Raw genomic sequence first — 27,651 nt, 5'->3', positions numbered from 1 at the left:
TTATAGCTCAAGTGACGTCACGGACTGCTGAATGGTGACGTCTATTGTGACGTCATTATTTCACTCGACCAATGAGGGAGTTTGTTTGGGTTACGTATTTCGGAAATGTAAGCAGTTGTTTTATTTTTAATTGATAATTTAAAATTGTTTTTTTAAACAAGTATTTTTTATGTCGTTGTAAAAGGAGAGTGTTCCTGAATTTATTCTAATAAATTTCTTATTCAATGAACTAATGATATATTGTAAAATTTATTGTGTTAAACTTATTTTTTATTCAATAAACCAATGGAATATTGTAAAATTTATTGTATTTGGAATATTGTAAAATACATTGTAATACTTTCTTTATTCAAAAAACTAATGGAATATTCTAAACAGGTTTATCAAAATTACAGATTTTTATAAATCTTTATGCACATACTTAACAATTTAGGCAACTATTTAATTGTACCTACAATAAATTTCATAAGTATTACACACTAAATTCCATGAGTAATATACAATTTATCTTTATAAGTAATACAGCCAAGATTTATTGCTATTTTAAGATATAATTCTTCAAGTAAAAAAATAAAAAAATGAAATATATTAAATCGAAATTATCCATGTGTCATCTGTTGAAGCTAAAATTCTCTAAATAAAAATGCAATCGAGTTTTCTGTACAGCGTATAATGAAGACTAGGGCCACCGAAAATAGATCTATCTTTCGGTAGTCCCAGTATAATGCTGTATGAGTCGCGGCCCATAAAACTCGCAGTCGGCTGTGGTGGCCTGTGTTGTTGCAGTGCCAGAGGCACGATCATGGCTAACTTTAACCTTAAATAAAATAAAAACTACTGAGGATAAATGGCTGTAATTTGGTATGTTTGATGATCGGAAGGTGGTTGATCAACATACCAATTTGCAGCCCTCTAGCCTCAGTGGTTTTTAAGATCTGAGGGCGGACAGAAAAAGTGCGGACGGACAGACAAAGCCGTCACAATAGTTTTCTTTTCAGAAAACTGAAAATTGCCCCATATTTTGCTGTGTCATCCATGGGAACCTAATATCTCATAAACCTGTCACACGAATCATTGAGACAGTTTTCAGGAAATTCCTGTTACAAAAACAAGAGATAAGGAGTCCAACATTGTAAGTGCTATATTACCAGGATTTCCCAAAGCTAATTCTTCACTAGGGACCTCCATCAGCTCTGTGGAACAGCCTCCCACGCTGAGGATCTTGTGCAATTGGGACTTCTTCAGAAGTTCAAGCGAAGACGCAGTGCATTACTGCCCTAATACAATTCTCCTTGTCATTTTAATACTTTACTTACATTTTTATCTGTTTATTTGTTACTTTGTTGATTTCTTCTTCATCTCTTCTTTCTGCATTTTCCATTACCTTCTGTTACTTCTTTCAAATGAATATTGTCATATTCTTTGGAAGTTTGAGTTTCAAGTCAGTGGCCCCTTTGGTGGGCTTGTTCCATATGAATAGGGTTCATCTTCTGAATAATAATAATAATAATAATAATAATAATAATAATAATAATAATAATAATAATAATAATAATAATAATAATAATAATAATAATAATAATTTCAAGTTAATGGCCACTGTGGTGGGCTTGTTACATAATAATAATAATAATAATAATAATAATAATAATAATAATAATAATAATAATAATATAGTTCAGGAATTAGTAACCTTGACATTGTATTCCAAGGTCAAATGCATTACCTTGTCTTGATTTTCACCTTCCAAAGCTTCATGCAAATGAATGTTGCGTTCAAAAGGCAACAAATATTCTTCAGACCCTTGAACAATATTCTCGTTGTTGACCTTCGACACTGAAACCTGTTAGCCACCTCACCAGGTGGTTCATTTCCCAGAGCTTCACGTGAGCTTGTTCCCGAGTTTTGGTGGGCTGACAAAATTATGATTTAGAGGAAAAGTACTTGAAATGTGGCTTTACAGGCCTAGGAACCTCTGTAAAGTCTAAATTATAAAGCCTAGTGTTATCTAGAATGTAACTTTATATGTTTAATGGCATCTATAATGTAATTTTTGCTTTGAAAAAACTATTTTCCAATCATTTAGAGGAAAAAATATTTAAAATGTGGCTTTGCAGACCTAGGAACCTCTGTAAAGTCTAAATTAGAAAGCCTAGCGTTATCTAGAATGTACCTTTATATATCTAATGGCATCTATAATGTAATTTTGGCCTTGAAAAAAACTATTTTCCAATAATTTTCAGGAAAATTATTTAAAATCTGACTTTACCGGCCTAGGAACCTCTGTAAAATCTAAATGATAAAGCCTAGTGCTCTCTAGAATGTAACTTTATATATTTAATGGCATCTAAAATGTAATTCTGAAAGCCTAAAGCCTTAAAAAAACTATTTTCCAAATTTACAGACTTCTAATGACAATTTTCAGAGCCCACCTACATTTACAGTCTCATTTAAGAAGACAAATGTTATCTATAACTTGCATTCACATATCTTGTGGGTTTTAAATTGTAATTTTTTTAGCCTAATCTGTCCAGGATAGGCCTAACCTAAGATCGAATTTCCAGTACTTACGAAATATGAGACGTAATTTTAAAGGCCTAATAGTACCTGGAATCTAACTTCAAAAATAGGTAGTGTGTGTGTGTGTGTGTGCGTGTGTTTGTGTACAGCTATCTATCTCCCCACAGACACAGAATTCTACTACGAACAATGATGACTTCACAAACAATTACGAGAAACCGCAAATGATGAGAAATTTTGGGTCGATTGCATCAGCTTAATACAACTGCTTTCAAGAAATCCGCCCACGTTTGTCACTTTTAAAAAAATCTGTTTTTTTTATATTTCTATAATAAGACACTTTATTTATCTATAATAAAACCACAGACGCCTAAAAAGCGTATCTACGACGCAGGGAAGTCCCGTTGCGTCTTTAGATAAGGACTGATATTCTCAGAAATGTATAAAAAAAACATAAATAAACTTTATGTTTTTGTATGGGCTTTTCCTTACCTGTGAGAACCTACCTTAAGATTGACACCTGATTGAATTATGGAAAAAAATAAAAAACAGTTTCAGGAATTGAAATCTTGAGTTAATTTGGATTTGCCACCACGAACCCTTACCAAGGATGCTGAAAGGTACTAGAGACCTCATGTAGACCTCTGGATTCTGCCTACTAAGTGAGGAATAGGCCTACCTGTGGGAGCTAAACTGAAGACATAACAATTGCTTGTTTTGTGCAAAAAGTTAACTTCAGTAACTAAAACCCCAAGTTAGTTTGGGTTGAATTGGCTTTATGCCATTAAAAACCCTTGCCTAAAATGCTGAGAGGTGCGACAGACTTCAAGTGGACCTCTGGACTAGGCCTATTAACCAAGCGAGGAATAGGCCTACCTGAAAACAGACATCTGGTTGTTTTATGCAAAAAAAAAAAAAAAAGCAACTTTAAGTCACTGAAACCCTCGCATAAAAAAGCAGGGTGTTTCAGGGTACAACAGACTTCATGTGGACCTTTGGACTAGGCCTACCGAGCGAGGAATAGGCCTACCTGTGGGAACTTACGTGAAGACACCGCATGGCTGAATATGCGAAAAAAAAAAAAATAGTTTCTGTAACTGATATCTTGTGTTAGTTTGGATTATGTTGGCTTTATGCCAGCACAAAACCTTGCCTAGAGGAGGTGGAATGTTGAAAGGTACGAGAGACCTCACGTGGACCTATGAACTCGGCCTGCCAAGCGAGGAATAGGCCTACCTTTGGGAGCCTGAAGGCTGACACCTGGTTGTTTTAAGCCAAAAAAATACTTGGCTAAATTGGGTGAGGTTGGCTATATGCCAGCACGACCCCTTACCTAAAAGATGTACAGTGTTTCAGGGTACAACAGACATCACGTGGACGTCTGGACTAGGCCTACCAACAGAGGAATAGGCCTAAGGCCCACTCTAGAATTCCCGGAGGACGCAATGGGACCTCAACATGTGTAAAGTAAGGATAAGATGAAAAATTATCTAAATATATGATTCGGCCTGATTTCGTCATACGGTCACGTGAAGGGGAGTGTATGTATGTATGTGTGTGTGTGTGTGTGTGTGTGTGTATGTGTGTGTGAGCGCACGCAAGCGCGCTCATTTATATATAATATATGTTTCGTGACACCTCTCTTGACATTTTTGCTATGACAACGAACTACTGTACGATTTAATTCTGACAGATATATACCTGGCTGACACTTGTCCAGCCTTATGTGTGTTTATAATACCCTTATCTATCTACCTATCCATCTATCTATTTATCTATTTACCTCTATATCTATCTATACATGCTCCTATATGCTCTGAAATTTGCGTGATGCGTCTTATCATATCTGAACGGTTCGCCGACAGAATCCAAATGTTTAGATAGGTGGATGTTCAGTATGAACAGCTGGGATCTGTCGCCTCTACACATAAACACCCAATCAGTCCAATTACAGGTATCTCTGGTGAAACAGAGAGAGAGAGAGAGAGAGAGAGAGAGAGAGAGAGAGAGAGAGAGAGAGAGAGAGAGAGAGAGAGAGAGCCTGTTTTTTGTATAATTTTGTTTAGTTTTCTTGTGTAATCTACAAAATTCCTCTACAGGAATTATGTAGATTAGATTAAATTAAATTATGTAATTAGATTAAATTATATAGATTAGATTAAAGAAAAAATTATTACCCCTTATTTAACAAAATTAACAAAATTAAAAAAGGCCCTTTTATTAATTTCAAAATGAAATGGAATCTTTGCAATTACGTTCCTATCAAACTAACAATGTTAAATTCTTTAAATCTCTTCTCTGAAAGAACTGTAGACACAATGGTCATACAATGTGTGTATGCATGTATGTATACATGTATATGTATGTATATATATGTTTATGCATATATATACACATACATACATACACACCTTTTATAACCTGCATTGTGCCTACAGCTATTTCAGTTGGCAAGGAGAAGTGAGATAGCTTTCCGTGTGTGTGTGTGTGTGTGTGCGTGTGTGTGTGTGTGTGTGTGTGTGTACTAGCACCTTCAGATTTTAAATCAGGACCGTTTGGTGTTTCAGCACACACGCACACACACAAACCTCACTTCGGAGAATCAACATTTGTCACAGAGACGTGAACTAAAAAACCGAAAGGTTGAACATTCAAATCCTATTTTTTTTCCTGAATGTGATTTTGCCCGCTTGTTTAATAATTCTTTTTTGTCGAGCTTCTCACCAGAAATATTTATCGACGTGAAAGTTTGGTGATACGTAGTTTATTGTGTGTGTTTGGTAATTTATACTGTATGTATGAGTGTATATGTATATATATATGTGTGCCGTGAACCAAAAAGGCCTTCGCAAGACGTGGCCCATTTCATTTTTGGAGCAGGAGAGAGGCACCTACTTAGGGTCATACATCCACAACATGATTTTCAACGCTTTATTGTCAAACTGTACTGGCTGGCTGCTTCGTGGCCAGGTAACTGTTACTACTCTATTCGCGATGGGCGGCGTATTCCATTGCACTGGACGTCTCCTGAGGCCTCTTCACACTTTGATCGAGGACGACCAGAAGACGAACTATTTGTTATCTGTGATTAATCAGAGGAATGAACCGGATTCCGAACCGAAAGTTAACGAAGGGAGTCCTGGAAATTTAGTAGGCCTGGACAACCCCACCGAATCACCAAAGTTGAGGAGATTCAAGCAGGAAGATACCACACTGAAAAAACAACTGCGAAACCCACAAGCGATGACAGCAAGGCGTCCCGACCAGGCAGAACGAGGGCGGGATTCCGCCTCCGCCGAATTTCCAGAGCTCCCGACGGAACAGCAACAAATGAGAACGAAGACGGCCTTTTTAGAACCGAATCGAGCCCCGTCGCCACAGCGGCGACGTTCTGTGGGAACGCAAACGAATGTGGATCGGTCACAGGGCACTGGAGCAGAGGATTCGAGCGCAGAAGAGCATGAAGAGGAAAACGGGACAATTGAGGATAATGGAGAAGGTGGCGGTTATGACACTGAAGAAGGAGTCATGTCGCAGAGAGAGGAAAATGTCACTGAAACTGCAGGAGAAGAATCGCAAACGAGCAGTAGCGGAAAGTTCCCCGAGAAGCTCATGGCATTGTTAGGCTTCTCCTACGTGATACTTTCCTTAATTCTAACGTCACTGGCCTTAGTTCGGATCCACGACGTAATGCCGCCAGGTCCCCCCGGGTTTGATATCATACACAGTCACGTGGGAATGTGCAGGTGGGGCCCCGAGGCGGCGGAGGTCCTCATTATGGTGGGTACTTTATTCGCTTGCTTGCTTGTGTTTTTCCACAAGCACAAGTGGAGCATCGCGCGCAGGGTTTTCTTTAAAGTGGGGAACGTATATTTGATCAGAACCGTGGCGATTCTCGCGTTCGTTCCTCCAATACCAGACCCAAACTTTCCCTGCGCTCCGCAAGTGGAATCCCTAACCCTGAAGCTCGCAATGACAAGACTGTGGGATTTCATCATCACGACGCCCCTGCCCATGAACGAGAAGACCGTCCTATGCGGAGATTACGCCGTTTCGGGACACACGGCTGCGCTGCTGAGCTCGTACCAAGTTGTGAACCGGTACGCGCCGAAGAACTGGTGGTTCGCGCGCGTCGCATTCCTGCTTCTGGTGCTCGCGGGAATATGGTTCATCATCGTGTCAAGATTCCACTATTCGCAGGATTGTGTGCTCGCCATATTTATAACGACTGCGGTTTTCCGTTTCAATTTGCGCGCCAGGATTCTCTCCTTTCTGGAGTGCTCTGAAAGGGATGTCAGATTAAAGCGCTGGTTGCATCAGCTGTTCAACAGAATCGGGGATGTCCACAGTGAGATACCCTGTGAGTTTGAGTGGCCGTTCGCTTGGCCAAGAAGGTGGAGGGAGACGAATAGCGGAGAAAGCCGGTGGAGAACTTCAAATGCTCCCCAGGCAGAAGGAACGACTACTGTAGGAGGGAAATCTGAAAAGAAGAGGAACTGCAGATCTGAGTGTGGCGTTCTCCTACAGACAGCCTGCAGAGTACTCTGGGTTCCTCTGTTCATTTTGCTGATATACCGTAAAATGAGGGCTGCCTGGAAGTACGAAAGGTACCTCGACGCTTGCCAGAGGCTTCTGGATCTCGTGAGGGAGAAGTACTTCCATGACATGAAGGTGTCCTCTCAAGCCCAAACCTCCTTCCCCGGGTTCGTCAGCGGAAATCTTCCCTGTTCACTTAAGACATTGGACAGGGATTACATACGCCCGTTCCAGGATCTTTTACAAAAGGCCGTGGTCGAGTGCCTGGAAGAATACGCAGGGACAACTATACCCTCCTTGATGGCAGCTCAATCAACCAGGGAAAGGATATTTCCTCCAGCAGCGGTCGGAGGACTCTGTTCGTTCGTCGTCATTTTGGTGAAGAAGGTCCTAGAGACCTAGACCATCTCTCAAGGAAGAAATTTGATTAGGGCCGACTATGGCCCACCCCTCCCCATAAGGGGTAAGAACTATATACGCGCCGACCCCATCCACCCAAAGGGCGTCTCTGACCCCCTAAACCCCTCTAGGGGCCCCTGAGCCCCTAAGGGGCGGCGCTCCCGGTCCCCTAAAGTTCCGTACTGTCAACTGCCTCAGAAGTGTTCAGGCAAGTGTTGACTTGCGTGCCTGAGAGGCCCCCATTAAAAAAAAAAAAAAAAAAAAAAAAAAAAAAAAAAAAGCAACCTCTGGCGTGGAGTAAAATCCCGCAAGTTAATGCCTTTGCTTACAAATTCATTAATGAACTAAACAAAGGCAACCTCTGGCGTGGAGTAAAACCTCTAAGTTAATGCCTTTGCTTACAAAATCATTAATGAACTAAACAAAGGCAACCTCGGCCGAGGAGTAAAACCTAGCAAGTTAATGACTTTGTTTACAAATTCATTAATGAAATAAATGAAAGGCAACCTCTGGCGTGGAGTAAAACCTCTAAGTTAATGGCTTTGTTTAAAAAATCATTAATGAAATAAACAAAGGCATCTTCTGCCGAGGAGTAAAGCCCAGCAAGTTAATGCCTTTGTTTAAAAAATCATTAATGAAAAAATAAAGGCAACCTCTAGCGTGGAGTAAAACCCCAAATTAATGCTTTTGTTTAAAAAATCATTAATGGAATAAACAAAGGCAACCCCTGGCGTGGAGTAAAGCCCAACAAGTTAATGCATTTGTTTACAAAATCATTAATGAAAAAAAACAAAGGCAACCTCTGGCGTGGAAAAACAACCCGTAAGTTAATATATATTTATATATATATATATATATATATATATATATATATATATATATATATATATATATATATATATATATATATATATATACATACATATATGTGAAAGATAAGCCACCAAGATAACTAGATAACTAGATAACATCCCACTAGCAGATCCAGGGGTCGGGGCACTGGGCACATGCCCCCGCCCCCCTGAAAAATAATGATAAAATAATAATGTTGAAGATTTAGATAATAATGTAATATAAAAACGGGAAAAATAAGAAATCGACTAAATAAATAATATATATATATATATATATATATATATATATATATATATATATATATATAATTTGATACATTTGCATATAGTAAGATTTGAAAATTAATTGAAAATTGAGCTCTTTAATTTTTCAAATGCAGGTTTACTAATTCACAAATACTTTTATTCTCCTCATTCACATAGATATATGCATTCAAGAACAGTACAATAGTTTTATGTTATTTTCTTTGGCCCCCCAAAACTATCTTGGCCCCACCTAGGACTCCCCCCCACCACTGATGGCCACCAATGGCACTGCTGTCACAATTGACGGAATCAAAATCATTAAAACGTCAGGCGTCATTGAGTCAATTAGGAAAATTAAGTGTTAATTCCCCGGCATTGTTGCTGACGCAGTTTGACGGAATCTGTTTGTTTACAAAAGTTCGCTCGTAAACAAGCTGAAATAAATCGTAATTTAAAGATGTTGGTAGGGTTTTATGTACAAAAACTAACTAAAACTTTAATTAATGTACCTAAAGCGTCAGAACGGACGCATAACGTCTTGAAAACGACGAAAAAGACGTAAATATACAGACAAATCTCATGAACTTAAGACGCAAGTGTACCTTAAGCGGCCATCGGGCTGCCAGAGGTATTCTGCAGTTCCTCATTCTGCCAACAGATGGCAGCACCGCGTTGGCCCGCGTCGACTGACAACAAGGCGCCGTAGTAACGTCCTCGGTCTGCCAACGGTCGGATAAAGGTGTCACGGTTGTCAGGGAGTTAAAGAATAAGAATATTTCAAGTTAAAACTGTAATAAAAAGTGTGATATAACAGCGTAACATTCAACATGGCCTCTTCGCCTATGGAAGACTCGGACATCGAGACCGTTGGAAGTGACGAAGTGGAAAGTCTCTTCGCCGAAGAAGAAGAAGAAGAAATTGAACAGGAATCCGTCACTTGGTTTTCTTGGTTGCTCGTCCATGCCAACACTTTCTTGTACATTTTCTTGTTCTACTGGATTGTCAAGAAGATTGTTGTGGCTACTAAAGACAGGTATTGTTTGTGATAGTGTGTTAAAATGCTTTTGTATCTTGAAATTGTTTTTTTTGTCACAATATTTTTATTATATTTAAAATAAAATTATATATAACAGTAAGTATTATATGCTTACTCGATATATCAGTGAATTATAATGGCAAACATATGCATAAACTGAACTCTTTATCTACTTATGTACAAATATCTATCTGTCTATCTATCCATCAATAGAGAGAGAGAGAGAGAGAGAGAGAGAGAGAGAGAGAGAGAAAGCAGCAACACCTGTCAAAACAACAAGCTAACGAATGCTTACCAGCCTGGATACAGATTTAGAAACCACTATCTCTCTCTCTCTCTCTCTCTCTCTCTCTCTCTCTCTCTCTCTCTCTCTACTATACTCTAATTAAAATTCTTTCTGTTTTATAGTTTTATAGTTGCTAGATGAACATTCATCTATAAACTATACCATTATAAGCTTTTGAAAAATGTAACGATAATGAAGTAATGATTATAATAATGTTATTTAGGAAAATAATTCTTTTACGTAATAGTGAATACTAATGTTATTTATATAAGTTCAAAGACTTAATAACGCTATTCTGTCATATTTGAAATATAGAATAACATTATATAACAAAGAGGCGAAATAATTTTGACGTTATTTGGGTAAAATGGACAAAAAATTTGAATATTCACCAAAAATTGGCCCTCCCCCCAAAAAAAGCATACTCCATCTATTTCACCCTCTCCTGCGGGCGCGCATTTAGTTATCTACTACACATACGAACAAACACATACACGCACATACATGCACAAACACCTGGGCCAGGTAAATGATATTTACATAAATCTTAACTAAAATTACGCTAAATATGTTGACTCAGAAACATATCATTAACTCGGAACGACCAGGGAGAGAGAGAGAGAGAGAGAGAGAGAGAGAGAGAGAGAGAGAGAGAGAGAGAGAGAGAGAGAGAGAGAGAGAGGTTGGGGGGCGGTTTACGATACATATTATAATTAGACAAGAGTACTCTAAATCGTATCTAATCTTGAGGCCTCAGAGATGATCTCTCTCTCTCTCTCTCTCTCTCTCTCTCTCTCTCTCTCTCTCTCTCTTAGCAACAGGACCCACTTACATCAGCTGTCAATAAGAAGAATTTATCAAAAACAACCAAAAGTTAGCAAAATAAACAAAAGAATTTATCGAAATAAACAAAGAGAATTTATCAAAATAACAAAAGTATTTATCGAAATGAAATTTAACAAAATAAACAAAAGAATTTATCAAAATAAACAAAAAAATTTAACAAAAAACAAAATTAATTTATCAACATAAACAAAAGAATTTATCAAAATATACAAAAAAAAATTATCAACATAAACAAAAGAATGTATTAAAATAAACAAAGAGAATTTCTCAAAGTAAATAAGAGAATTTATCAAAATCAACAAAGAGAATTTATCAAAATAAAGTAATTTCTCAAAATAAACAAAAGAACTTATCAAAATAAACAAAAGAATTTATCAACATAAACAAAAGAATTTATCGAAATAAACAAAAGAATTTATCAACATAAACAAAAGAATTTACCAACATCAACAAAAGAATTTATCAAAATAATCAAAAGATTTTATCAAAACAAACAACGAATTTAACAGAATTAAACAAAGAACCAACAATAAACGAGAGAGTCACAAACCATCGAGTTCTCTATTAACCTTTGTTAATTCTCTTCTAACTTTGTTTACGTTACAAATTCTGTAACCTGTTACAGGCTACAGAGAATCACTCATTTTCTGACCTGTAAATAACAGGTTACAGGCCAATACTAATTCTCTGACCTGTAAATGGCAGGTTACAGGTCTTCACTAATTCTCTGACCTGTAAATGGCAGGTTACAGGTCATCACTAATTCTCTGACCTGTAGATGGTAGGTTACAGGCGATCACTCATTGTAACCTGTAACTAACAGGTTACAGGTCATCACTCATTGTAACCTGTAAATAACAGGTTACAGGTCATCACTCATTGTAACCTGTAAATGACAAGTTTACAGGTCATCACTCATTGTGTAACCTGTAAATTCATTCTCTGACCTGTAAATGACAGGTTCTGCAACACTCTCCGACCTGCAAATCACAGGTTGCAGGTCATCACCCATTCTCTGACCTGTAAATTACAGGTTACAGGTCATCACTCATTCCCTAACCTGTCAATTCCAGGTGGTGCGCCTACGTCATGCACCTGTGCACCCGGGGAGTCTTCGTCGAACTCGACCTGGTGAAGAAAGCCTTCTTCGACAGCCTGTCGAATGTTGTGTCCAACGAGGGCGACCTGCGCAACAAGAATGCCATAAGGATACTGGAGATCGGACCTGGTACAGGTAGGTACAGGTACTTGGACCTGGATCTGGTATAGGTGGGTAACGGGTACTTGTACCTGGATCTGGTACAGGTGGGTGGCAGGTACTTGTACCTGGATCTGGTACAGGTGGGTAATGGGTACGGATCTGGTACAGGTAGGTAACGGGTACTTGGACCTGAGCCTGGTACAGTTGGGTGGCAGGTACTTGTACCCGGATCTGGTACAGGTAGGTAACGGGTACTTGGACCTGGATTTGGTACAGGTGGGTAACGGGTACTTGGACCTGGTCCTGGTACAGGTAAGTAACAGGTACTTGTACCTGGGTCTGGTACAGGTAGGTAACAGGTACTTGTACCTGGATCTGGTACAGGTGGGTAATGGGTACTTGTACCTGGGCCTGGTACAGGTAGGTAACAGGTACTTGGACCTGGATCTGGTACGGGTGGGTAACGGGTACTTATACCTGCCTGGTACAGGTGGGCAACAGGTACTTGTACCTGGATCTGGTAACAGGTGGGTACAGGTACTTGTACCTGGGGTGAGATATGTGTGTATGTATATATATATATATATATATATATATATATATATATATATATATATATATATATATATATAGAGAGAGAGAGAGAGAGAGAGAGAGAGAGAGAGAGAGAGAGAGAGAGAGAGAGAGATCAAAAAAAAAAAAAAAAAAAAATATATATATATATATATATATATATATATATATATATATATATATATATATATATATATATATATATATATATATATATATATATATATATATATATATATACTTGAAACCATAAATAACCACAGATGATATTCCATTAATAAGCAAAAAATATAAATAAATATACAAAACGAAAAAAAATTGACTTACAAATAAACCCCTCTAATCCTCAAACCGAAATCCTTAATTACAGGTGTGAACTTCGCCTTCTACCCCGAGGGAAGCCACCTGGTGGTAGTGGATCCCAATCCTTACTATAAGGATTATTATTACGCAAACATCAAGAAATTTTCCCACATTCACCCTGAGGAGTTCCACATTGCCACAGGTAAATTGTATTATTATTATTATTATTATTATTATTATTATTATTATTATTATTATTATTATTATTCAGATGTGTCCTATTCATATGGAACGAGCCCATAGGGGCCAATGACTTGAAATTATTATTATTATTATTCAGAACATAAACCTCTTTTAATATGGAACAAGTCCGCATAATAATAATAATAATAATAATAATAATAATAATAATAATAATAATAATAATAAATTCTTCACAGGCCAAACTTATCTGTAGAATGAAATATATTCATTATAATAATATTCATTATCCTTTAATAGAATACAATGACATTTCTTTTTCTCGTTCTTTCTAATACTTAATCATTATTCCCCGACAGGCGAAGACATGAGCATGGTACCCGATAACTCAATAGACGTGGTGGTTGTGACACTTGTATTGTGTACGGTGAGAGATGTCGACAAAACTCTCAGTGAGATCAAACGTGTACTTGCCCCTGTGAGTATTTCATTTTTTTGTGTGTGTGTGTTTTTTTTTGGGTATTTCGTGTTATGTAGTCTATGGGGTTATAGTTTTATGTAGTTATGTGGTGCGTGGCATATATATGTTGGTATGGTCATGTAGGGGAATTTGTAGTTGTATATGTACGTATGTATTATGTATATACTTTATATATAAAAGGCCGTGTGAAGGACCAAAGGGGTCTTATCACAAAGTTTTGACAGATAAAACAAATACAGTCCTTAAATTTCTCCATATCAGCAGCACCTTTATCTGTACTCTCGATTCTTGCTATGTCATGACAGGGAAGTACTGTTTCTAAGATGAAACTTCATGATGAGACGGATGATGATGAGTTTTGGGCATTGGCCCACCCCCTACCCCTGCCCCCACAAGACACATACACTAACACACACACAGGAAGGTTACCAAGTTCAGAGATTGCATAACACAACTCAGTGAATTATCAGGACTTGCATGTACATTTACCCAGGCTCTGAGATGTCAACTATCTTGAAACTATAGACTATATCATTTTCTCATGTTGTCACCTCACGCCTGTACAGCCCTAAAATGGAACACTGCAGTATCTGCAAAATTAAAATTTTCGAAATTGAGATATGCCACCTACTGGGCTCGTGAAACACTAATACACAAGTTACTGCAGTTTCAGAATGATTCTTCAGTGCTTTGTTTAGGGGGTCCCATTTGCAGTATCTGCAAAATCAGTAGTGAGGCAAGGGAAAACTGCAGTATCTACCATTTTTCTCAGTTCTGTATTTTTGCAGATACTGTAGTCTTCCATTTTAGGGCAGTGTACATGTCTTATGTCACGTCATGAGTCTTACACACACACACACACACGCACACACTCAATCTGACAGCATCCTTGCAATATTTCAATCTTTACAAAGTGCTCTGTCAATACACTTGGGATTTTTCAAATTTCATTTGACATAAATTCCAGTATCATTCTAATTCTCGAATAAATGTTCGAAAAGACATCATTAACCTATGCAAGTAGTTAGTGATGATGATATGTAAATAAGGCAAACACAGATGAGTCAAGTAAGCATTTACATAATTAGACATCAAATTTTAAAAAAAAAAAAACTCATATTTATGCATGTGCTGTATAATCCCATCACTGACGAGTATGCACATATGTGTACAGTCAGCCATCAAAAGTTCAGACCCTCTCATATGTGTATACAAAACTGAACCCTCATATATGGGACGTTTTGTCATTCCATTTCAGGGAGGCCAATTCTTCACTTCTCACTGACCAACCTCTCTCATTTCTTTCCAGGGAGGCCAATTCTTCACTTCTCATTTATCAACCTCTCTCCTTTCATTCCAGGACTTTTCATTGCCCAACCTCTCTCATTTCACTCCAGGACTTCTCGTTCATTGACCAACCTCTCTCCTTTCATTCCAGGACTCCTCATTAATTGACCAACCTCTCTCATTTCATTCCAGGACTTCTCATTCATTGACCAACCTCTCTCATTTCATTCCAGGACTCCTCATTCATTGACCAACCTCTTTCTTTTCATTCCAGGTCTGCTCATTGACCAACCTCTCTCATTTCATTCCAGGACTTCTCATTTATCAACCTCTCTCATTTCATTCCAGGACTTCTCATTTATCAACATTTCTCCTTTCATTCCAGGACTCCTCACTGACCAAACTCTCTCATTTCATTCCAGGGAGGCCAATTCTTCACTTCTGATTGGCCAACCTCTCTCTTCATTCCAGGACTTCTCATTGACCAACCTCTCTCCTTTCATTCCAGGGAGGCCAGTTCTTCACCTCTCACTTATCAACCTCTGTGTCATTCCAGGGAGGCAGAGTTTTCAATTCTCATTGACCAACCTCTCTCCTTTCATTCCAGGGAGGCAAATTCTACTTCATGGAACACATTACAGAATTCGACCTGGAGAACCACGCCTTCAGGAGGAAACTTCAGCATATCTTCACCCACTACATACCCGTTTGGCCTTTCGTCTTTGATGGGTGCCAGCTAGACCGTGACCCTCTGCCCAACATTGAGAAGGCTGGGTTCTCGAAGGTCGATGCCGAACGCTACTACGCACCAGTGCCCCACGTTGTCTTTGACCCGGAGAAGCCGAATCTCAAGGGCGTTGCAACTAAATAATGAGAAACAGTACTGCGATGCCAAGAGGGTAATTTAAGGGCCGTTGCAACCAAATAATGAGAAACAGTACTGTATTTTCAACAGAGGCATATCTGAGGGACGTTGCAACCGAATAATGAGAATCAATACTACATTACAGGAGACAACTTTGAAGGGGTTGCAACCAAGTATTGAGAAGCAATACTGAGATACCAACAGAGGGTAATTTAAAGGGTATTGTGACCAAGTAATGAGAGACAATACTGTACTTCCAATAGAGGCAAATTTGAGAGCCGTTGCAACAAAGTGATGAGAACCAATACAGTATTTCAAATAGTGGCATATTTGAGGGGGGTTGCAACCGAATAATGAGAATCAATGCTACGATACTAACAGAGGCAAATTTGTAATGAGAAACAATACTTGCATTACCAAGAGAGGCATAACTGAAGGGCATTGCAACACATTAATGAGAACCAATACTTCAATGCCAACAGGACGACCTATTGCAACCGATGCCACAGAAGATTTAGGACAATACCATCAAGCCCTTGGAGATTAATTATATTTATATTTTGTAGATTTAATGGCGAATAGGGACCAAGATGAGATAGGAACACAATTTGTTCTTCTCCTTTTTTTACATTTCAGCAATTTCCTTAGCCAATAAGAGACCCTGTAAGTTATGTTAGCTAAAACTGAGTTTTTCCTGTCTAGTCTATCAGCTTCCAACAAACCTTTCTTATAAGAATAAAATCTTTGATTCTGAAATCCAAGAAGAAAAAATTAATATTGTATAATTTTCCTCTTATGGAGTAATACTACAAAATATTTTAAGTAGGCAAAAAAGTTCATATAGTGATTCCCAAACTGGGTGCCACAGACAGTGCCTAGGGGTGCCGCAAGATTGTCACGAATTTTGGCTTGGCTAGATCATCTCAATGAACATTTTTAAAAAGAAAAAGTTTGCAGAAGTCTTCATATGATTATCATCAGTGTGTCTACTCTAATATAGTAGTATATATAATTAAATATATATATATATATATATATATATATATATATATATATATATATATATATATAGTATGGATAATAATTTTATTAATTAATTAAGAAGTTAATTCGTGCCATATGGTGGGATGGTGAAGAAGGGGTGCCAATAAAAAAAAAAAAAGACTGAGAACCACTGATTTAGACAAATATTGGTCCAAGTAAGTATTTTAAGATAATGAGTGTGTTATAATGAAAAAGAAATGTACAGTGCTATTTTATAAAAAGTCTCGATAAATACTATATACCTTTTGTTTCATTGTAAACACTTACCACATATCTTCTGGGCTCATCTGAAAATAAAGAAAAATACAAAAATATAAAAATTCGATTCTCGTTAAATTTTGTGAACGAGATAAATAGATAGATAGATAGAGAAATAAATAAACAATTAAGGAAATAATGAGTAAAGTAGATAAGTGAATAAATAAATATATTAATAAGTTAACAAATATAAAAAATGATCTTGCCTAATACCTCGAAATAAAGATAAATAATGAGATGAAAATCAGATTCTCGTAATATTTTGTAAACAATATAAATAAACACATAAATAAATAAGAAAATTAGTAAGTTAGTAGGGAAATGAATAGGAAATATAGCTTTTCACATCTCTGCTAAATGCTACAAATTTACCTGTTCTGTAGCAAGTCTACAAGTCTTGTAGTTCCATTGATAGAATGGGATTGTAGTCAGTGCTCGTCAATTTTTACCCTCGTAAGAAGAAGTGATGAAGAAATGAACATATGACTCACACCTGTTGCCTTGATAACAGCTGTTCTGACAGGTGTTTGGTGGGGAAGGGGTTATCTGGGAGAAGATATAAGAGTATCATTTATATCTCTCTCTCTCTCTCTCTCTCTCTCTCTCTCTCTCTCTCTATATATATATATATATATATATATATATATATATATATATCATATCTAACCTGTAGGTCATAATAAAAATAAAAACATCAGTTTTTTCATAACTTTTATTTCATAACACCTGACCTTCGGTGCCTCAAATTCATACTTAAATATATTTCTACGTAATTTCATTTCCCGTCCAAAAATAAATACATTCAATTAATAAATATATCGTGAATTCAGTTCCATAAAGAAATATACTGACAAAATGTTAATAAAATGACAAATTCAAAATAAATAAATAAATATATCATGAATTCAGTTCCAAAAGAAATATATTGACAAAACATCAACGAAATTACAATTTCAAATGAAATAAAATAAATATATCACGAATTCAATTCCAAAATGAAATATATTGACAAAACATCAATGAAATGCAAATTTAAATGAAATAAATATATCACGAATTCAGTTCCAAAAAGGAATATATTGACAAATCCTAACTCAAACAAAATGGTTTTAAATATTAAAATGAAAATCCTACATCATCTTGCACCATCCTTCGTTCTAAGGACACGTGTCCTACGGACACTCAGCTGCCTTGTAGGATATCTCCAGTGGCAAGGGACACATGTCCTACGCTTGCTTGTACAAGCAATGGATTTTTACTGTATGTTCACTTACACACACACATATATATATATATATATATATATATATATATATATATATATATATATATATATATATATATGAAAAACAGAGAATTCCTAGGGACACTCTGCAGGGGAAGGCCCCTGGTAGGTGTTGCAGACTACGCCCTTCAAGTTCCTCTCGCTCTCTAAACTCAGGCGTGGCGTGTACACCTGCGTCAGGAGGATTAATTGATTGATTGAGAAGTGGGTTGGTGTTTATGTGGCGTCGCAAAAATTGAATATTATAAAAAAATTAACCAGTCAAGAATTGAACGTTACAGAACTCTGGCAGTCAAGATTTTAACATTACCAAAACTCAACCAATCAAGATTTGAACATTACAAAACTCAGCCAATCAAGATTTGAACATTACAAAACTCAACCAATCAAAATTTGTACATTACAAAAAAACAACCATTCAATAAATAAAAATTGAACATTACAAAACTCAACCAGTCACAAAAAAATCAACTCAACCACTCACAAAAAAATCAACCAGTCAGAAATTGAAAATGATAAAAAATCAATTAAAGAAACATTTACATTTCAAAAAATCAATGAATAAAAAATTAAACATCCCAAAAACTAAACCAATCAAAATTTGAACATTACAAAATCTCAACCTATCAAAATATACAAACTGACCATTACAAAAAAATTAACCAATCAAAAACTAAAAATGAAACATTACAAAGAGCAACCAATGAAAACATTTAGCTTCACAAAAAATCAACTGATCAGACATTTAACGCTACAAAAAAATTTAACCAATCAAACATTTAACATTACAAAAAACCTCAACCAATCAAACAAACATTACAAAAAACTCAACCAATCAAACATTAAACATTACAAAAAATCAACCAATCAAAAACAAAACATTTAACATTAAAAAAATTAACCAATCAAAAATTAAACATAAAAAAAATAAAATGTTAAAAAGATTGCAACCAATCAAAAACAAAACATTGACCATCACAAAAAAGTTCAACCAATCAAAAAAAAAAAAAAAAAAAAAATAAATAAATAAAAATTGTTTAAAAAAACAAACTTACATCATCGATCAGAATCCAGGGCACATAATTGAGGCGTGGGAGCAAGGTCGATTGTTTAATGCCCACTTCGTGCAGTAACCTACCCCCCTCGTGGGATTGAACGCAGGCTTCTAAGGCGGTGTAGTCGATTCCGAGGCGATCGGCGCACTATGAAAGGACCGGTAATAATATAATAATAATAATAATAATAATAATGATGATATTATTATTATTATTATTATTATTATTATTATTATTATTATTATCACTGATAATCTACTGAAGCAAAATAGTTCAAAATAACTCAAAATATTCCAAAATAATACAACAAATATTTAAAATAATCTAAGAGATAATTCAAATGAATCCAAATGACTCAAAATAATCCAAAAAATAACTGAAAATAACTAAAAAAATAAATCAAAATACCACCAAAAATAACTCAAAATAATAACAAAATAGTACAAGATAATCCAAAATAACTTAAGATAATCAAGATAATTTACGATAATCAAGATAAAAATAATTTAAGATCATCAAGATAATTTACGAAAATTACGATAATTATAACAAATATAAATGAAAGATTATCGAAATAATCCAAAATAATTTAAGACAATTAAGATAATCTAAGATAATCAAGATAATATTAATAAAGATAAAGATAATCCAAAGTAATTAAAAAATAATCAAAAATAAGTTCTAAAAATAGTCCAAAATAATTATAAAGATGATCCAAAATAATAAAAAAATCCAAAATAATTTTAAAAAAATAATCCAAAATAATATAAAAATAATCCAAAATAACTTCAAAATAATCCAAAAAAATTTTTTGAAAACAATCCAAACGAAGTAAAAAATGATCCAAAATAATAAAAAATAAAAAATGATTTAAAAACAATCCAAAATAATTTTTAAATATAATCCAAAATAATGTTGAAAAATAATGAAAAATCATTTTTAAAAATAATCCAAAATAATCTTTAAAAATAATCCCCCCCAAAACAAAAATGATCCTCTCACAGGGCGCCCTGCCGTTAGCCCGGTGTACTGGTCCATGACGCAGTGGGAGAAGTCGACGAGATCCCCTTCGTCAGGTAGGTACTTCCTGGCGCAGGTGAGCAGTTTGTTCCCCTGGCACTCCTGCGGCCCGTGTTGGCACTGGCACAGGAAGTCGCCATTGCTGTTGTTTTGGCTCGTCTCGGTGGTGGTGTCCTGCGGGTTTTTTTTTTTGGGGGGGGGAATATGAGAGGGTGGATTAGATTTGGAGAGAGAGAGAGAGAGAGAGAGAGAGAGAGAGAGAGAGAGAGAGAGATATGAGGATTTTGAGGAAAAGACACAAATAGAGAGAGAGAGAGAGAGAGAGAGAGAGAGAGAGAGAGAGAGAGAGAGAGAGAGAGAGAGAGAGAGAGAGAGAGGATATTTTGAGGAAAAGACACAAACGAGAGAGAGAGAGAGAGAGAGAGAGAGAGAGAGAAAAAGAGAGAGAGAGAGAGAGAGAGAGAGAGAGAGAGAGAGAGAGAGAGAGAGAGAAATAAGTACACAACCAAAAAAAAAAAAAGCTTACCGTAGCTTTCCCATAAGCATTCAGATCGACCTCCATAATCCCGGACAAGATCCTCCAGGTGGGGTAGAGCTGGTTGACGAAAAAGCTCCTGCTGGTGGGGCAGAGGCTCTCGTAGTACACGGTGACCTTCACCCTGGGTGGCGCGGTGGAGTTCCCCTGGGGAAGGATCCTTTTCGTTTTGTTTATTGTTTTTTCGTTTTCTTTGGGGGGGGTAGGGGTCGAAAGGGGACAAGATTGAGAGTGTTGAGTCGCGAGTGTTTTTTTTGGGGGGGAGGTGCAATGTTTGGTTTTTAGTTGTGTGGGTTTTTTGTGTGGGAAGGAAGTCTTTTTTTGTGGGAAGGGAGGTTTTTTGTGGGAAGGGAGGTTTTTTGTGTGGAGGGAAGTTTTTTTGTGTGGAGGGAAGTTTTTGTGTGGAGGGAAGTTTTTGTGTGGGAAAGGAGGTTTTGTGTGGAGGGAAGTTTTTCGTGTGGGAAGGAAGTTTTTTGTGTGGAGGGAGGTTTTTTTGTGTGGAGGGAAGTTTTTTGAGGGAAGGGAGGTTTTTTTCTGTGGGGGAAGTTTTTTGTGTGGGAAGGAAGTTTTTCTGTGTGGGAAGGGAGGTTTTTTGTTTGGGAAGAAAGTTTTTTTATATAGTAGGAAAGGGGGTTTTCTGTTTTTAAGTGGGAAAGAAGTTTTTTTAATGTTTTTTATGGGAAGGAATATTCCTTTTTTTTTGTGTGTGGGAAGGAAGAGTTTTCTGTTTTTTGTGTGGGGAGAGTTTTTCTGTTTTTTTGTGTGGGAGGAAAGGTTTTTGTGTGGGAAGGAAGGTTTTTTGATTTTGTGTGGGGAGGAAGGTTCTTCTGCTCTTTTTGTGTGGGGAAAGGACTGTATATATATGTATATATATATATAGATATATATATATATATATATATATATATATATATATATATATATATATATATATAATATACATACATATATATATATACATATATATATATATATATATATATATATATATATATATATATATATATATATATATATATATATATATATATATATATATATACAATGACATTAAATATAAAACCAGTTTTACTTTCCTCCTGACCATACGATAAGTTTACATATATGAAAAATAAAACGTGAAACTATCAAAGCTTAAAACATTTTATTAAAATTCTAAATCACATTGCAACAACATCCAAGCAAAATAAAAAAATAAAAATTACACCATCCCTTCACAAAGAAAAAAAACCAAACAAATAAAGATTTAGTTTCATTTCAAACAACAACTGACCTTCACACGATAACAACAGAGCAGGAAAAAAGCTTCATAAATTCCCTGTCACGAACATCCATGAAAAAAAAAAAAAAACATATGAATCATTGTTTACAGGACACAGTTTTTTTTCCCTTGGACTGTTGTGATAGGCTGTAATACTTAGGCATATATATATATATATATATATATATATATATATATATATATATATATATATATATATATATTGGTACTTATAAGACTGTACTTCGTTTTCAAATATATTTTATTTTCTTACCTTTCACTTTAATCATTTACTTACATTTTGACCAATTTCTTAATTAATCTATCAATTTATCTTTTTCCTTCTTTACTTCTTACTTTAATCATTCACTTATACCTTGACATATTTATCAATTTATTAATCTACCTTGCCAAAAAAGAAGAGTACATGAGAATTCATGCAGATGCAGTTGCTTCCTAGAAATGTCTTAAACCTATTCTATTCTCTCTTGTCACTGTAATCATTGTTCTCTCTCTCTCTTTCTCACAGACACACACACACACACACTCTTTCTCTCTCTCTCTCTCTCTCTCTCTCCAAGGACGCCGTGTTCCACGTCACAAGCAAACGGTTGGCAGGTTCCAGCGTTCGCCGGAAATTCGCAAACAAAACTAGACTCACTCAATTCTTTCTCTCCCTCTTCTTCTTCTTCTTCTTCTTCTTCTTCTTCTTCTTCTTCTTCTTCCTCTGATTCTTGGCCTTTTTTATTCCTCTTCTTCTTTTGCTTATGCTTCTTCTTCTTCTCCTGCTTATTTTTATTTTTCTTCTTCTGCTTATTCTCCTTTTTCTCCCTCTTCTTCTTCTCCTTTTTTTTCGTCTCTCTCTCTTTCTCTCCTCCCTCTTCCACTTCCTCTTCCTTTTCTTCTTCTTCCACTCCCTCTTCTACCCTGGATACAGCGGCAGGAGAACGCCTGAACGCCCCCACCCCCAACTCTCCCCCCCCACCCTCTCTCTCTCCTCAAAAACCGGTTTGGAGAAGAACCTCCTTCTACTGACAGACAGGGGGAGACAATCAGTCTGCCTCCCGTGAATGGACGGAATTAACCGACTACTTTTCCTCCTTCTCCTCTTCTCCTCCTCCCCCCTATACTCCCCCAGGTGATCTAATCGGTCGTTGGGGACGCTTTTGAAGGGAGGGAGGGGGGAGAGGAAGGGAGGGACGTGAAAGGAGGAAAACGCGAAAATAAACTCCTTCCAAAAAAAAAGAGCGTAAAAAAGGGATCGTCAATATATAAGGAAGGTTTGGTGGAATGGAGGCGAGTTTCTTTTTTTTTTTTTTTTTTTTTTATCATTCTCTCGTGTTCGTGTTTTGATCTGGGTAATGATAGGCCTATGATAGTCGATGATGGGTTGTTTCTCTCTCTCTCTCTCTCTCTCTCTCTCTCTCTCTCTCTCTCTCTCTCTCTAAAGATATAACCAGGTAGCTTATAGGCCTATGTTGTTAAAAAAATATCTAACTATTCAAAGAGTTTTGGAAGATTTTTTTTGAATAAGTAAGTGTCTCTCTCTCTCTCTCTCGTAAAGGATATAACCAGGTAACTTATAGGCCTATATTGCTCAAAAAATATCTATCTATTCAAGGTGTTTTGAAAGAATTTCTTTGAATAAATAATTCTCTCTCCCTTATAGGCCTATATTGCTAAAAAAAAATATCTATCAATTCATAGTTTTGAAAGAATTTCTCTGAATAAATAATTCTCTCTCTCTCTCTCTCTCTCTCTCTCTCTCTCTCTCGTGAAGGTATAACCAGGTAGCTTACAGGCCTATATTGCTCAAAATATATCTATTTATTCAAAGAGTTTTGGAAGAATTCCTTTGAATAAATAAATACATTCCTATAACAAAGAACAACCGATTTGCAAAATGTGGCTCACAGCTGTTCAATACTTTTCTGTAAATTCCTCATCAATAGTGCTTTGAACCCTGTTTCTAGTATTCAACACACACACACATACACACGCATACACACACACACACACACACACACACACACATATATATATATATATATATATATATATATATACATACATATATACATATATATATATATATATATATATATATATATATATATATATATATATATTATGCATGATTAAATCAGGAAATTAAAATAATAAAACTGAAATGATAAAAGTAAAAAAAAAATTAAAACGATAAAATTAGAAAATGAAAATAAAAACGTAAAAAAATTAAAATAAAAAATCAAAACGATAAAATTAAAACATTAAAATTAAAAAGTTAAGACATTAAAATCGAAAAATTAAAAATATAAAAATTTACACTGAAAAATTAAAAAAATAAATTGAAAAATTAAAAACCTAAATTACAAAAATTTTAAGAAATACAAAAATTAACATGAAAAATTTAAAAAAAATGAAAATTAAAAATTTGAAAAATTAACCTGTACAGGCAACGACATAACAAACAGAAGCTCAAATGACCTGTCTTCCAACAGGTAATTCCCACAGGTGTTGATCCCTTCACCTGACACCTGTAGATCATTAACCCAGAGCCAACAGGAAACACCTGTTAAGATATACACCTCTGCTAAAAATTTCCTGGACACTAATTGAGTATACAGGTATACAGCAGTATACATAAGAGGTGTGTATGTGTATATTGAAAATACAGGTCTTTTTATCATGTCTTACAGTGGGATTCGAACCTGTATAGGAGGCGAATTGAGCTTATGGATTTAGGATCATAAAGAATATGTTAATGTATACGTATATAAATACACATTCATATATATACATATGTATATATATGTATTAATATATATATATGTATATATATACATATACACACACGACATCAATACAAACTAATGCACACAGATATATTTGCATTTATTTATGTTCGTGATATCACATTGACGCAAACACGATAATCTCCTTTCACAAACGTCAGATTGATCAGATTGAAAGCGACGCCAAAGCGATAGGCGATTACTGCTAATCTTTATAAATCTCCCGTAAGTGAGATTTCATGGGATTTACGTACCGGCGGAGATTTCGCTTTGAGGAAAAAGGCAGATTATATACATTTTTTATAGAAGCTAATGGGTGATTCATCGATTTATTTAAAAATGAAATGAACGAGTCGGTGAGACGTGTATATAAGAATTTAAAAGGCGTTTTGAATTTTATTTCAGCATAGGAATTCAAAACGCGTTTTGAATTTGCTTCGGTATAAGAATTCAAAGTTTTTAAATTTTCTGCGTAAGAATTCAAAGTTTTTCCAATTTTATTCTTCATAAGAATTCAAAAAGTTTTTTCAATTTTATTCTTCATACGAACTCAAAAATTTCATTTTTAAATTTTATTCTGCATAAGAATTCAAAAAGTGTTTTGAATTTGCTTCGGCATAAGAATCCAAAAAGTTTTTCAATTTTATTCTGCATACGAATTCAAAAAGTTTTTTTCAATTTTATTCTGCATAAGAATTTAAAAACTTTTTTCACTTTCATTCTGCATAAGAATTCAAAAAGTTTTCAATTTTATTCTTCATACGAAATCAAAATTTTTCAACTTTATTTTTTATAAGAATTCGAATTTTTAAAAAATTTTATTCTGCATAAGAATTCAAAAAAAATTTCCAATTTTATTCAGCATAAGAATTCAAAAAGTGTTTTGAATTGAGTTCAGCATAAGAATCCAAAAAAGTGTGACTTCTAATTTTTTATCTTTGAACATCAATCCTAAATTACTAGAGTCTGTTAGTTCTGAACCCGTATCAGTAGCGTCTGTTAATAGATATTAACACGTTCAATTCCCGTCTGTTAATCTAGACGCGTATCAGTAGCGTCTGTTAATCAATTCTAACACGTGCAATTGTTGTCTGTTAGATCTGAACGCGTATCAGTAGTGTCTGTTAATCAATTCTAACACGTGCAATTGTTGTCTGTTAAATAAGAACTCGTATCAGTTGCGTCTGTTAATTAATTTTAACGCGAACTACTAGCGTCTGTTAAAATATTTTAGCACACTAATAGCGTCTGTTAATAGATTTCAAAGCAATTTGAACACAGTCGATTTTTCTATTAGATCTTGCACGGAAAATATCAATTAAATATTCACTAAATATTCATTTAAGTATTCACTGAATATTCATGTAAATATTCACTTAATATGCATTTAAATATTCATTTAAATATTCACTCAATATTCACTAAACATTCATCTAAATATTCAGTGAATATTCATTTAAATGTTCACTAAACATTCATCTAAATATGTACTAAATATTCATTTAAATATTCACTAAATATTCATTGAAATATTCACTAAATATACATTGAAATATTCACTGAAATATTTATTAAATATTCACTTAAATATGCACTAAATATTCATTTAAATATTCATTAAATATTCATTAAAATATTTTAATATTCACTAAACATTCATTTAAATATTCACTGAATATACATTTAAATATTAACTAAACATTCATCTAAATATTCATTTAAATATTCATTAAACATTCATTTAAATATTAATCTAATATTTACAAGCAATCTTATACCTCCCTACGAAGTGACAAGTTCCTTTAAATTATCAACGAAAGTCGCAAAAATCCACCTGTGCAACGAACGATTTATTGTCAGTCCCCTTTCGCCATAAAGAACGCGACCCCAAGCAGAAAGTAAAAGGGTGGCATACAAATTTATGGGCCGCGTTCAGTCGACTGATTTATATCTCCCCTGGGAAGGGCGCGTGCGTTCAGATGGTCGTCAGATTATGATCAGCAAGACGACGAGACAAGGATGTGCTTGGCGGCCGCGTTCATAAACGTCACAGAGATAGTAAGGAAAGTGATATGTATTCGTCAGCTGCGTTCATGAATGTATTATCTCCTTATCTAAAGGTTGCGTTCGTTAGCTCATCGTCTGCGTTCATGAATGTATTATCCACAAGGCGTTCATTAGCTCATCGGCCGCGTTCATGAAGACACATCGGAAGGTTAATGAACACACATGCATGGTGAACAGTAGGCCTAATGCCTGCTATTATGACCTGGAGATAGTATAAATTGTCTAATATACCTACAACTTGTGGCTGTATTGTATTATATATTGTAGCTATAATAAAATAACAACCACATCGAAGTTGATAGGTTCATTTCATCATAATATTTCATACCTACAACAAAATCGTAACCACATGCAAGTTGACAGATTCATTTTATCACAACATCTCCTACCTCCAACTAAATCACAACCAAACACAGGCTTCTTTATCACAGCCTCTCTTACAATCTGCCAAAAACCGAGCAGGTCCCTTCGGTAACACGCCCAAACCATGCCCCACAAAAGAGCCCCTTGGGAACCCACTCACCGGCAGGGCAGACGCAGGCGAGACGCAGAGGGCACCGACGCACAGCAGAAGAAGGGGTACATGGGTGCAAAAACCACCAAAAACGGCCAAAATTGAGCTTTTTTCACTCATGGTGGGGTCACTGGGCTCTCTACACCGCCTGACGAAGCACTGCCTAGTGCCTACTGGTGGTGG

The 27,651-nt window shown here is 35.6% G+C and overlaps 2 protein-coding genes across 3 annotated transcripts in view; one reads left to right on the top strand and one right to left on the bottom strand.

Annotated features, from left to right (window-relative positions):
• Window positions 1-9,193: 9,193 nt before the first annotated feature.
• Window positions 9,194-16,409, top strand: LOC136830630 (thiol S-methyltransferase TMT1A-like). The gene is made up of 5 exons (XM_067090207.1): window positions 9,194-9,588; window positions 11,797-11,957; window positions 12,868-13,002; window positions 13,361-13,479; window positions 15,377-16,409. The coding sequence occupies exons 1-5, from the start codon at window positions 9,383-9,385 to the stop codon at window positions 15,638-15,640; spliced, it is 885 nt and encodes a 294-aa protein (XP_066946308.1). The 5' UTR covers window positions 9,194-9,382; the 3' UTR covers window positions 15,641-16,409.
• Window positions 16,410-17,630: 1,221 nt separating this feature from the next.
• LOC136830629 (gamma-interferon-inducible lysosomal thiol reductase-like) overlaps window positions 17,631-27,651 on the bottom strand; it is a 10,314-nt gene continuing 293 nt past the window's right edge. Inside the window, exons 1-5 of one of the 2 annotated variants that reach the window (XM_067090205.1) lie at window positions 27,478-27,651; window positions 20,823-20,978; window positions 20,279-20,470; window positions 19,277-19,423; window positions 18,263-18,392 (exon numbers count right to left, since the gene is read on the bottom strand). The exon at window positions 27,478-27,651 is cut by the window's right edge and continues 277 nt beyond it. In XM_067090205.1, coding sequence (XP_066946306.1) covers window positions 18,297-18,392; window positions 19,277-19,423; window positions 20,279-20,470; window positions 20,823-20,978; window positions 27,478-27,651 — 765 coding nt within the window. In that variant the 3' untranslated portion in view covers window positions 18,263-18,296. Of the gene's footprint in view, window positions 18,393-19,276; window positions 19,424-20,278; window positions 20,471-20,822; window positions 20,979-27,477 lie in introns of both variants that reach the window. The other variant, XM_067090206.1, reaches the window with a different exon arrangement.

Source organism: Macrobrachium rosenbergii, chromosome 47 (genome assembly GCF_040412425.1).
Source record: "Macrobrachium rosenbergii isolate ZJJX-2024 chromosome 47, ASM4041242v1, whole genome shotgun sequence".
NCBI classification, from domain to species: Eukaryota; Metazoa; Arthropoda; class Malacostraca; order Decapoda; family Palaemonidae; genus Macrobrachium; species Macrobrachium rosenbergii.
This window is presented reverse-complemented; position numbering and strand designations above follow the sequence as displayed.